Source organism: Acomys minous, assembly GCF_964271855.1.
Source record: "Acomys minous genome assembly, chromosome: 6".
Classification (NCBI taxonomy): Eukaryota; Metazoa; Chordata; class Mammalia; order Rodentia; family Muridae; genus Acomys; species Acomys minous.
This window is the reverse complement of record NC_140487.1, coordinates 94,889,137-94,901,182: the sequence shown is the minus strand read 5'-3', so window position 1 is coordinate 94,901,182 and position 12,046 is coordinate 94,889,137. Positions and strand designations below refer to the sequence as shown.

Here is a 12,046-nt window from a genome sequence, read left to right as displayed (position 1 = left end):
CTTGGCGCAGGAATACTATTAAAAGGATTAATTTAGGGACCAGTGTTTGGACTGTCACATCCAATCACTGCACACAGATCTACAGCTTCCCAACTCAGGCTCATGCAAAAAGGAATCAATGGCAAGGACACAGAGGGTCTGAACAGGCATACTAATGGCCCCCTCAGGTGCCAGCGGCCAGCTTTGACACTCCCATAAATTATCTGCCTTTTGATTTTACCTGTAGCTGTGGGGCACAAGGCACAATTTTGAACATATCAAAGCAATCCCTCCTAACCCACGGTCCCCCAAGGAATGTCCCCCAGAGGAGGAAGAAGCTAAAAACAACAACCCAAAGGGAATTTGCTTCCCAATAGGTCTGGTCCTCAAAATCATCAATTAAAATCCAACAGAATCAAACAGACAAGGCAGGATCCAAACGAAGTCAAGCAAATATGGACGGGGCATGCATCACACTGTACAATGACTGCAGCTCTCACTCAAGGGAAGAGAGGCCACAACAGTCAGCTCGCACTATCCCATCTGGAGGCAAGTCTAGCTTTAACAGTACCTTACACCATGACCGTTGGGCAATTCAACCTTCCGCAGGCCCAGTTTCCTCACTGGTAGCAAGGTCTACCAAAGTGGACCATATGTCCCACTTCTCAGAGTGGGAGGGAAAAGTGGAAGCACTTCACAGAAATGGAGGGCCAGTAACGTGACAACACTAACAAATGACCCCAAGGAATCAGGGTAGCAACTTGGGTCGTCTGTACTGGGAAGCTGCTTACTCCACTCACTCTGCTGACACTGTGGGAACTATGGGACGCTTATTATGTCCACATTTTCCACAGTGAAAAACTGTGCCTTGCTTCAGTTGTAACTGCCTCCATAGGCCAGCTAAGCTTTGACCGTGGGGACACAATGAAAACTGCGGACTCAAAGCTTATGAAGCCAAAATGGGTATCACCCAACTACTTCCTGCTTTTGTGCGGCACCCATCTTTAATCCTGGCACTTGGAAGGCAAAGGCAGACCTCTAGGAGTTTTGAGGCTAGACTGGTCTACATAGAGAGTTCCAGACCAGCCACAGTGAGAACCTGTCTAAAAATTAAACAACTACACCATACCACACTGCTAAGAGCTTTATCTACATGATTAAAGCCTTCAAACAATGCTATTAAATCCCGCTATCTCCATTTTAGACAGCAAAGTGAAGCCCGGAGAAGTCAGTCACTTGTCCAAGGTCACAGACACACCACTCAGGGTCAGAAATCTCTAGGCTTCACAATAAGTACCCTGGGGCTCATAGGAGAGGAAGAGGAAAAGGGCAGTTCGGGATTCTGAGCGCTAAACTTTTCACACTCAGCAAACAACTTTACTGGGCCCTCTGCCTGAGGCACACCATCACACCTGACCTGGCCCACTTTCCAAAATCAGCCGTGGGTTATCAGTCTGCTACAAGCAACGAAAGAAGAGAACTAGTAGGACACAGAGAAGCCTAGAAAGCTTAGGACAAGGGCCAGAGCCCTTCAGGGGCTCCAGCTGGTCCATACTTCAGTCAACAGTGGCCAAAACATTTTTTTTTTCGAGACAGGGTCTCTCTGTGTTAGCCTTGGCTGTCCTGGAGTCGTTTTGTAGACCAGGCTAGCCTCAAACTCACAGCGATCCACCTGCCTCCCGAGTGCTGGGATTAAAGGTGTATGCCACCACGCCCGGATCCCAAAACATTTTAATTTGTTGCATCCTGACTCTCTCTTCCCGTATCGTTTTGCTCCTTAATCTGCTTTCCACACTAATATCAAAACAAGCTTTCTACAACACAAACCTCCTAATTATAATCTTCATTTTTTTCCTTTTTCTTTCTGTTTTGCGATGTAGCACAAGCTGGCCCTGAAATAGTGATTCTCCTGCCCTAGCCTCCCAGTTACAGGATATGCAGCCTCCCTCAACTGCTTACAATCTTTTAATATCTTCTTACTGTTCTGCTCAAGAGATGGGCAAACTATGGTCCATGAGCCAACTCCAGAGGCCACCTGCTTTTACAAATACTTTTTTTTTCCAGAGCTGAGGACCGAACCCAGGGCCTTGCACTTCCTAGGCAAGCACTCTACCACTGAGCTAAATCCCCAACCCCTGCAAATACATGTTTACTAGGACAGTCATGTTCACCTTTACACCATCTGCAGCTGCTGCGATGCTCACTGCAGGCTGTACAGTTGTAAAGGAGTCACAAAGCCTAAGTATCTACTCTTGTCCTTCCTAGAAAAGCTTGCTAACCTTCAGTCTTCTCCCTCTCCACCTACCTACTCCTACCCCGCATCTGACCAGACCTTTCCTGTTTCAAGGAGCCAGGTGTGGTGATGCACATGCCTGTAATCCCAGCCCTCAGGAGGCAGAGGCAGGCAGATAGTTCTAAGTTCAAGGCCAGCCTGGTCTACAAAGTGGGTCCAGGACAGCCAAGGCTAACACAGAGAAACCCTGTCTCAGGGGAAAAAAAAAGAAAGAAAACCTTTCCTGCTTCATTTCCCATCTGCCTTTTAAGCATACTGAACTTCCTCAAACTCAACAAGGCGCCGAAACTTGGTCCCTCGTGCTAGGTAAGGGGACTGATACCCCTAAGAAGCCACCTCAGAGTCTACAAGTTCACGTTAAGGACACCTCTATTACTACTGGGTGAATCATAATTGTTGAATTCCTGTTGGTCCCTCCTGTGGATCTTAAAGCTCTGGATATCATGGGCAATGCTGTTTTCCCCTATGATCCCAGCAACTAGCAAAGTGTCTGGGCCTTAGTGATTCAACGAGCCACTCCCAAATCCCTGAATGTCAATCAGCAAAAGTCCACCTTTGTAGTTAGTCCAGGTGGAAGTGGGTGGACACTAACCATTCACTCAAAGGTGACACACCACTCAAACTAAGCCCACATCCCAAAGGTTTTGGTCAAATGTATCACAAGAGTCACATGAGAGATGGTCTTACAGTTGAATTAAGAGGAGTATTTCTCAGACTAGAGCGCTTTTCCAGCTCGACTCAATTACCCTAAAGGCAAGGTACTCACTTGTGAGGTGTCCATTAACAAAACCATGGCTTGGCACAGTAGCCCATGCTTACAATCCCTGTTACGAGGAGGGTGTAGGAGGAATGCAAGCCTGAGGCCAGTCTGGTCAATTTAGTTACGATCAAATATAAGTCAAAGAAAGAAAGAAAGACCGACCAACCGGGAATACTGTTCTGTGGTAGTGTGCTTGCCTAGCATGTTGCAAAGTCCTGCGTTCACTCCCCAGCACTGATGAGGAGAAGAAAAGCAAGTCATCACAGAACTGGAAGAGTGTCTATCACTCACCTCCACGTCTTACGCTAAAGCTTTTGGTCAATTTCACTTTCATTAAGTTTGAGCCCACGGCACCTTACCAGAAGCTATGGGAAAACGCATTCTGTAGCAGCCCCCAGCCCATACCCACCAAACCCAAACAGCCAGACCCCAAATGTGATCACTCAACAGGATTCTCACCTCTTCGCACTTCGAAGATGCCGAGACTGGCAGCTGGAGCTGCTGAAGGGTCTGTGAGAGCTGGAAAGCCCCAGTGCTGTGGACAAACACACATCTCTGCAACAGGCATGTTTCAGTTCAAAGGTTTAAATCCCCAATAAGGGCTACCCTTAAACTCATACATTTAAACTCTGGGATATAGCTATCTCTGTGGAAAGACAATGGCCTACAGACCTTTCAGATGCTATTAACTGATATATGCGTGTGTGAATTGTGGATTTCATGTTCTCCAGTATGTCACTCTCCCTAAGGAAGTTTATCTTCTAGAAATACCAAATATTTATAATATCTGAACATCATCTAAGGAAGATGATCATGCCAGGCATGGTGGCGCACGCCTTTAATCCCAGCAGTTGGGAGGCGGAGGCAGGCAAATCGCTGTGGGTTTGAGGCCAGCCTGGTTTACAAATCAAGTCTAGGACAGTCAAGGCTACACAGAGAGACCCAGTCTCAAAAAAAAAAAAAAAAAGAAAGAAAGAAAGAAAAGAAAAGGAAAGAAAAGAAAGAAAGGTGATCATTAGGCAGTGGCTCACTGGATAATTTCAGAATCCTATCAGAAAAGGCTACAAGGCTTGCACTATTCGAAACTTAGGAACTGGGCTGAGCCAAGGCTGAAGAGAAGGGTTCATTGCCACAAACCTATAGGCAGTAACTGGAATGTAAACACAGACCAGGAAACACTTTTACAATACAATACTTCCAAGTCTGCCTCAAATTCTAAGAAAGTCAAGCTGGCCAAACCTCAAGTCAACACATCAAGGCAGCCAGGCAAGGGCAGCATGTGCAGAAGAGGCCAGCCAGGGCCACACACACCAAGACCATCTAAAACTAAACATTCTTAAAAATAAATAAAATAATCTTAAAAAGCATCAAGGGACTATCTATCATATTTACCACCTAATTCAGATAGTCTAAAGGACCAGAAATCACAGACATGATCTTGTAAGCTAGTGAAGCCCTGTGCACAAACATCTACAATTAGAACCAACATAATCCTGTCCGCCTTTCTACTCATTTAAAACTTTATTCTATCCTGATCCCTCTGGGAACAGCCCACTTCCCAGTGTCTCCCGCCACGGAGTAAACTTTTCAAAAATAAGATGGAATAAAACACTTTTATTTGGAAATTTCAAGCTGAAGGGAGCGCTCTCAGGCAAGCTCTATGACCTAGCTGATTATTTACAGGATCTTTGGGCAGGAATTGTTAATGAGCTTTTAATTTGGAGTGCTTAAGTTGCCAAAGTGCTCTGAGCTCCAGTGAAGCACCACAGAATCCATAAAGGAAACCTTATCAATCACTTCCCGGCAGCTCCCTTCCCCCACTCAGCACCTGCCGACAGGCAGCCACGTAGGTTTCTAACCAAGATCACAGGCGCGCACATTAGTGGAGTCACACTCCGACTCACTGTTTATAAATTGGCTTTTAAGTGGTAGGGGATTCAAGTATAATATACTTAAGACCCAAGAATGAGCCCACTAAAACAAGGTATGCTGTGTATGATAGAGTCGCAATAAAGCTGAATTTGATGAAGCCAGTTTCTGGTACAAACTCTACAGTCAAAAATCATTCAGCCAATCACAACCTACTATAGTTAAATAGATTCTAGTCTTTAGCCAATGGGATTCATGTTTTTGCTGCCCTTACACTGGGAAACTGATGAAAAGCACTAGCAAATGCGTGCCGCAGAAAAGAGGGACCCCATACTCAACATCTTCTGGGTCAACAGCAAGCAGGTGACAATTTGCAAGAATTAAACCTAAGTCATGCTTTCTTTGTTTTAAGAAAACACCTGTTGCTGGGCCACTTACAATAAAGGCATACAACAAGCTAAGGCTAAGGCCCTTTCTCCACTCTGTCTGCCATCATTATTACCCACAGCTTGTGACTCACAAGAAGGTAAAGTGATAGAGTGTGTGTGTGTGTGTGTGTGTGTTGGGATGTGGAGGGAGTCGTCTATATATCTAATTCCTTACTTATCTCTTTCTACTTCCTCTGGTCAAAGCCCTCTTCTCTTCTTCTCTAGTAATCTTAAACCAGGCCCTTTCATCAACTCACCCAAATCTTGTCTTGCAAAGCACAGTTCCCCCACTGCCCCCAACCCCCCCTTCTCCCAGAGTTAGAACATGCATCCAGGGTGACCACACAGACCAGTATCCCAGCCTGCCTGAAGTGTGCGCGCCACGACCCACACCCTGCATGCATTAACCAGGGCCCAAGCTGGGGGGCCCTCTCAATCTCACCCACCCCAGGGTGTTGCCCCCAGCTCGGGCCCATCCAGGTCCAGGGAAGAGTAAGGGGAGGGGCAGGGGGCCAGGAGACCAGCCCTCCTTCCCAGGGCCGCCCCCGCCCCCCGTCAGCTGCCGGAGAGGCTGTCGCCATGGCAACGCCCCCTCCTCCGGGCCAGCGCGGCAGGCTCTCTCCAGGTGCAGGCCCCGACGTCTCCCTCGGCCTCAGCAGGCTCTCAGGGCAGTGGACGGCAGCGGGCACAGCCCGCGCCGCCTGCGGCGCTGGCCAGGCAAAAGCAGGGCCAGCTCCGCCCGCTCCCCACAGCCCGTTCCAGGCCGCCTCAACAGCGGCAGCCAGCACCACGAGTCCACAACACACCGACTCACCTCCGCGCACTCTGACCCCGACCGACGCGGTGGACGGGCGGGAGCAGTAGCCAACCGCCGAGCCCGCTGCAGCCGTCTTTGGCCAATGAGCTAAAGTGAGGCGGGGCTTCTTCTCCCCAAATGCTCTCTCTCCCGCCGACATGCGCGCTAAGGTGTGTCAAGATGGTGACCATTGGCGCTGGGCCTTGTGGGACTTGTAGTTTGGAGGAGACACGTATTCAGAAGAGAAGGGGAGGGTCACTTCTAAACAGTGAAAGGGATTTTTAAAAAAATAAATAAATGATAATAATAATAATAAAAAAATAAATCGAAACCTTCGCCAGGCCTAGAATGACTCAGGTGCTCTACTTCTTTTTCCCACCTTCATTGTAGGCACCCGGTGAGTATGGGCTTAGGAGACGTTCTCTCTAGGGGACACCTGTGATTCATTCAAATAATCATTTGCTTTCTGACGCGGGCCTGAAGGAGATCTGGAAAAAAAGGGAGGCGAATTTGGCTGAGAAGAAAATGCTTAGATTTCTGAAAGGTCTCTCTAAGGAAGAAGCTAATGGCTCGTTGAGGCCCTTAGAGGAAATGTCAGGGTTAAAAAGGAATCTGGCACAGCTGTAAGGGGGCCTCCACGGTCTCTCCAGATAGCTGGGGAGAACCCACACCTAAAGCGGTGGGTGAGTGCCTCCATCTTAGCCATGCTTCTCTGAGAAGTCATGGATACCACGTCATGAAACGAGAAGCCTCAGTCTTAAGCCATTGATGACTTTGACAGCCTCTCAAGTCAGTCAGCTCCGTCTCAGGAGCCATGGTCAGTTACCAAGCTCCTCTGTCTGCCACCTGCTATTTTTGCTTAAGACAGCTGCTGTCAGTTCTGGACCCTGGCACCTCTGAAATCTTAACATAATGGTTCCTGCCTGTACTGGAAATGCCTGTAATCCCGATATCACAGAATGTCTTCTCTAATCTCATTCACATAATGGGTTAGGTGGTTCCACTGTGACCCTACAGAACTGATCATAGATAGCGCGTTACAATTGTCTTGACTCCTTGCCATCTCTCTCTCCCGGGACTTTAAACCCGTTTAAGACAGGTATTACGTCCATGTTGTTCATGCTGCCCCGGCTATACCCACAGTGCTGTGTCTGGCATAGAGCAGCTCTGCAATAAAATGTTAGTGACAAATGAAGGAATAAACAGCAGCAGAGACAGATACCACTCATCCCAAAGTCAGGAAAAGTGCCTACCCCAATTCTTGGAGCTGAGACCAGGCCTTCTTCCTCCTGCTGTTACATAAACATTCGCCTAGGGGTTGGCCCATTAGGCAACACGTGCCTATGATTCAGTACTGGGCACTGTGTGAGACCCCATCTTTAAAAAAAAAAAAAGGCATTTACCAGTTTAGCAGACAAAAAAGCAAGAAGGAAAACTATGTCTCAAAATTTTTAAAAAAGATACAGGAAACATCAAAAAGAGAAATGAGACAGATGAAGGTAGAAAGATGGGAGGAGGAGAGAGAGATTGATAAGGAGGCCTTGTTTTAAGATCCAGCAGAAACACCGCCCTCAGTAAAGGCTTCCATATGTCCTTCTGTTTCCACCCAGAGTGCACTCTTTGCTTTGTGGTCCTCCAGGACTCAAATGTACAGCTTCCCAGACAGCTATGAGCTCTTTGAAAAACGACCATAAAAACATATTCAAATAACAGAGCCCAGTAAGAACTCCATATATAGTTAGTGTTTTGCAAAGCTGCTCAGGCCAGCCGTTGGCTCCCTCAAGCCTTGGTTCTTTGGTACGGCTCTAGAGCAGGGCTTCTTAACCCTTTTCCACTCATGACCCCTTTTCACTGGAGGAATTTTTATATCACCTTGGGTATCTAGGTATACAGCCATGCCTGGTGGTGCAAACTTGGAATTCCAACTCTGTGGAAGTCAGGAGAATTGAAAGTACAAGGCTTGTCTAGGCTACAGAGCTACTTCAAGGCCAGCCTGGACTTTGTCTCAAAATAAAAAAGTAATAAGAGGGCTCAATGATAAATCACTTGCCTAGGTTGTGTGAGGCCTGAGATTCAACCTCTAATGCTGAAAAACTAAAATAAAAATAGATGTACAAATCACCATTTGTTGATAATAAAACCATACAAAATTTATTTTTAAAATAAGTTTTAGGTGTACATATAATTTTGCCATTTGTTAAGAACAAAAACCACTTTCTCGGCTGGGCGTGGTGGCACACATCTTTAATCCCAGCACTTGAGAAGCAGAGGCAGGTGGATCTCTGGGAATTCCAGGCCTAGTCTACATAGTGAGTTCCAGGATAGCCAGGACTCTTGAGAGAGTCCCTGTCTCAAGAAACAAAAAACAAAACAAAAACTCAAAAAATGAAGACAAACAAAACAAGAACCCAACTTGTTACGCAAAGAATTAAATATTAGCTGAAGAATTGATAGCTACAAAACAGAGCATCCTCAGTAGTTTTTTCAGTTGATCAACATGCTGATTTTTAATTGTCAATACCGTGAAATCCTTTTTGCATAAATATGTAGCACAAAATGGCAGAGAGATGTTGTTCTAGCTAGTTCTCTATCGCTGTGATAAACACCATCACCGAAAGGAACTTGGGGAGGAAAGGGTTTATTTGGTTTACACGCCCCAATCCCAGTCCATCCTGAAGGGAACTCAGAGCAGGAACCCGGAAGCAGGAGCCGTGGGGCTGAGGGGCCGAGGGGCCGTGGGGGCCGAGGGGGCCGTGGGGGCCGTGGGGGCCGTGGGGGCCGTGGGGCCGTGGGGGCCGTGGGGGCCGTGGGGACCGTGGGGGCCATGGGGGCCGTGGGGCCTTGGAGGAGCACTGCTTACTGACCTGTTTCCCACGGCTTACTCAGCCACTTTCTCATTAACTTAGGACCTGGCCTGGGTAGCACTGCTAACATTGGGCTGGGCCCTCTCATGTCAATCATAACCAAGAAAGTGCCCAAAGATTTTCCCACAGGCCATCTGACGGAGGTATCTTCTCAATGGCAGTTCCTCAGTTGAGGATGATGCTAGCTTGTGTCAAGTCAACAGAAACACCAAGCAGGACATGTATCTCGCGCCATTTCAGAGATCGCTGAAAATTCATTTAGTGATTTTTAAATCTACGTATAAAACTCAAGTCAGCCACTCATAATCAAAAAACAGAATTTGTATGCTAAAGAACGATGGTAGGAAAATAATAAGATCTTTATTTTTTTGAGACAGGGTTTCCCTGTGTTGCCCGTCTGTCCTGAAACTCACTATGTAGACCAGGCTGGCCTGGAACTCACTGAGATCCTCCTGCATCTGCCTCCCAAATGCTGGGATTAAAAGCATGCGTCACCACTGCCCAGCAGATGTTTCCTCATAATTAAAGCATTATGTCTCTCTGAGAGAAGCATACTCTACATGTACAGAAAGAACACTGCAGTTCATAACATTTGACAGTCTTGAATCTGAGCTGAGGTGCTACGCACACCATTCGTTGGTGTTTCATGGTGTGAGTGCAAGCACAGGGTAACACTGTACATTGTGTGTTTAAGGCCAAGGCTGTAGTGAAGCCCTATGACACAACATGAGTGAGCACGTCTGGAAACACCTCAGACTCTTTACACACTTGGTTTGGAATTAATTTTCCAGACATTTTGCATTCAGAAATGTTTTTGGTCTTGCCATTTTAAGTGTGTACCCCCAACACCCAGCAATCTGTTATATTACCCCCATTTGGGTTCATAACTCACAGTTTAAGGATCTGGGTGCTGCTGGGTGCAGTAGTGCATGCCTATAATCCTAGCACTCGGGGAGGCAGAGGCAGGCTGATCGCTGTGAGTTCGAAGCCAGCCTGGTCTACAAAGTTCAGGACAGCCAAGGCTACACAGAGAAACCGTCTCGAAAAACAAAAAAGAAAAGGAAAAAGAAAAAGAAAAAAGAATCTGGGCCCTAGGACTGAAGAAATGGCTTGATAAGAGTATTAGCTGCTATTTTAGAGGCCCCAGGTTTGATTCCCAGCACCCATATGGAAGCTCACAGCAATGTATAGCTCTGGTTCCAGGAAAAACTGCTCCCTTCAGGCCTCCTCAGACACTGCATACAAATGGCGTGCAGACATGCAGGCAGGCAAAACACCCGTGCGCATTTAAAAGAAGAAGAGGGGCAGGAGAGATGGCTCAGTGGTTGAGAGCACTGGCTGCTCTTCCAGAGGTCCTGAGTTCAATTCCCAGCAACCTCGTGGTGAGTCACAGCCACCTATACTGGAATCTGATGCTCTTTTCTGGTGTGCAGGTGTACATGCAGATAGAGCACTCGTATACATTAAATAAATAAAATATAAAAAAGAAGAAGAAGAGGAAGAAGAAGAGGAGAAGGAGGAGGAGGAGGCAGCAGCAGTGGCGGCAGCAGCTGGGTCCCAGAAAATAGAGCAGATCCTGTGAGTAAGCTTATATGCTTAAACTTAACTGGGACATCTAAGTCCAGGGAAGAAAGAGTAAAGGAGAAACAAGCGAGGATGGAAAGGAGAGGATGAAAATACAAACCAAGATGGCCAGGGTAGCAAATGAAACAGTTTCTCTTGGCAGAGTCTAGCCCAGATGGGCAATATAGAGTGATCACATTAGAAACAGAGAGAAAAGGCTGGGTGTGGTGGCACACACGCCTTAAATCCTAACACCTGGGAGGCAGAGGCAGGCAGATCTCTGAGTTCGAGGCCAGCCTGGTCTACAGAGCAAGGTGCAGGACAGCCAAGGCTACACAGAGAAACCCTGTCGAAGGAAGGAAGGAAAGGAGGAAGGAAAAAAGAAAGATCTCACGCCATGGAAAGCAGCTGATCAGAGATGAATGTCTGTTTTAAAGCCTCTGTTTACATAATCCCTGGGCTCACTGCAACCCCAACACAGTGGACACAGTCAAACCCTAAGTCTCACTTCCAAAGGAGGGTAAAGCAGTCAGATGAGGTGACAAAAGTGGCATGTGGATTATCTACTAACAAGTGGTCCAATCCCTGGGTTGAGGTTTAGATGGGGTGGCAGAGGAACTGGGTCATGTACCTCCTGCACAGTCTCCTGGCTTCTGAGTTAACGGACTAAAGTGACCAATGAAAACAAGATCCTGTTTCCGGGTATGGGAGTCTGGCGGTGACGTTCAGAAACGGCACCTCGCAAGGGGAAGAAAAAGAAGGCAGAACAAGTCATCAGCCTTGGACCCCAAGTGGCTGAAGGAGAGAATGTATTTGGTGTCTGTCACATCTTTGCATCCTTCAGCGATACCTTTGTCCATGTTACCGATCTTTCTGGCAAGGAAACCATCTGCTGAGTGACTGGTGGAATGAAGGTAAAGGCTGACAGAGATGAGTCCTCTCCATATGCAGCCATGTCGGCTGCCCAGAGGTGCAAGGAGCTGGGCATCACTGCCCTACACATCAAACTCCGGGCCACAGGACCAAGACTCCTGGACCTGGAGCCCAGTCAGCCCTCAGAGCTCTTGCTCGCTCAGGGATGAAGATTGGGCGGGTTGAGGATGTCACTCCCATCCCTTCTGACAGCACTCGAAGGAAGGGAGGTCATTGTGATCGGTGTCTGTGAACAGGACTTCTCAAGCTATTTTCTGTTAATAAATGGCTTTGTATAAGCAAAAAAAAAAAAAAAGAAAGAAAGAAAGAAAGAAAGAAAAGAAGAGAAAAAGAAAACAAGATCCCAAGACAGGACCAGACAGCCACCAAGGGGAAAAAATAACAAAGTGACTACAGTCAAAGCTGGGGCTTTGTGTGGCTGTTGCCTCCAGGCTGGCTGTGATGGGTGACTTCTTGAGTCAGAGCTGCTGGGATCACCTAGCCAAGGCACTCCCAAGACTGTGCTCCTTAGTATTCCCACTCGGAGGGTTGAGGAGGCTTCCCAGGGCTGTGTGAGCAGTT

The 12,046-nt window shown here is 47.3% G+C and overlaps 1 protein-coding gene and 1 pseudogene across 9 annotated transcripts in view; one reads left to right on the top strand and one right to left on the bottom strand.

The window, feature by feature from the left end:
• The window catches only part of ERI3 (ERI1 exoribonuclease family member 3), a 129,827-nt gene extending 123,664 nt beyond the window's left edge, over nucleotides 1-6,163 (bottom strand). For 3 of the 8 annotated variants that reach the window (XM_084786638.1, XM_084786636.1, XM_084786637.1), the window contains exons 1-2: nucleotides 5,776-6,137; nucleotides 3,492-3,567 (exon numbers count right to left, since the gene is read on the bottom strand). In XM_084786638.1, the coding sequence (XP_084642764.1) occupies nucleotides 3,492-3,567; nucleotides 5,776-5,910 (211 nt within the window). In that variant the 5' untranslated portion in view covers nucleotides 5,911-6,137. The other 5 variants (XM_084786639.1, XM_084786640.1, XM_084786641.1 and 2 more) reach the window with 5 other exon arrangements.
• A 120-nt stretch (nucleotides 6,164-6,283) lies between these two features.
• LOC311599690 (small ribosomal subunit protein uS11-like) lies at nucleotides 6,284-11,782 on the top strand (annotated as a pseudogene). Its single transcript has 3 exons — nucleotides 6,284-6,295; nucleotides 6,516-6,522; nucleotides 11,282-11,782. The product of its transcript is annotated as a small ribosomal subunit protein uS11-like (transcript).
• Nucleotides 11,783-12,046: the final 264 nt, after the last annotated feature.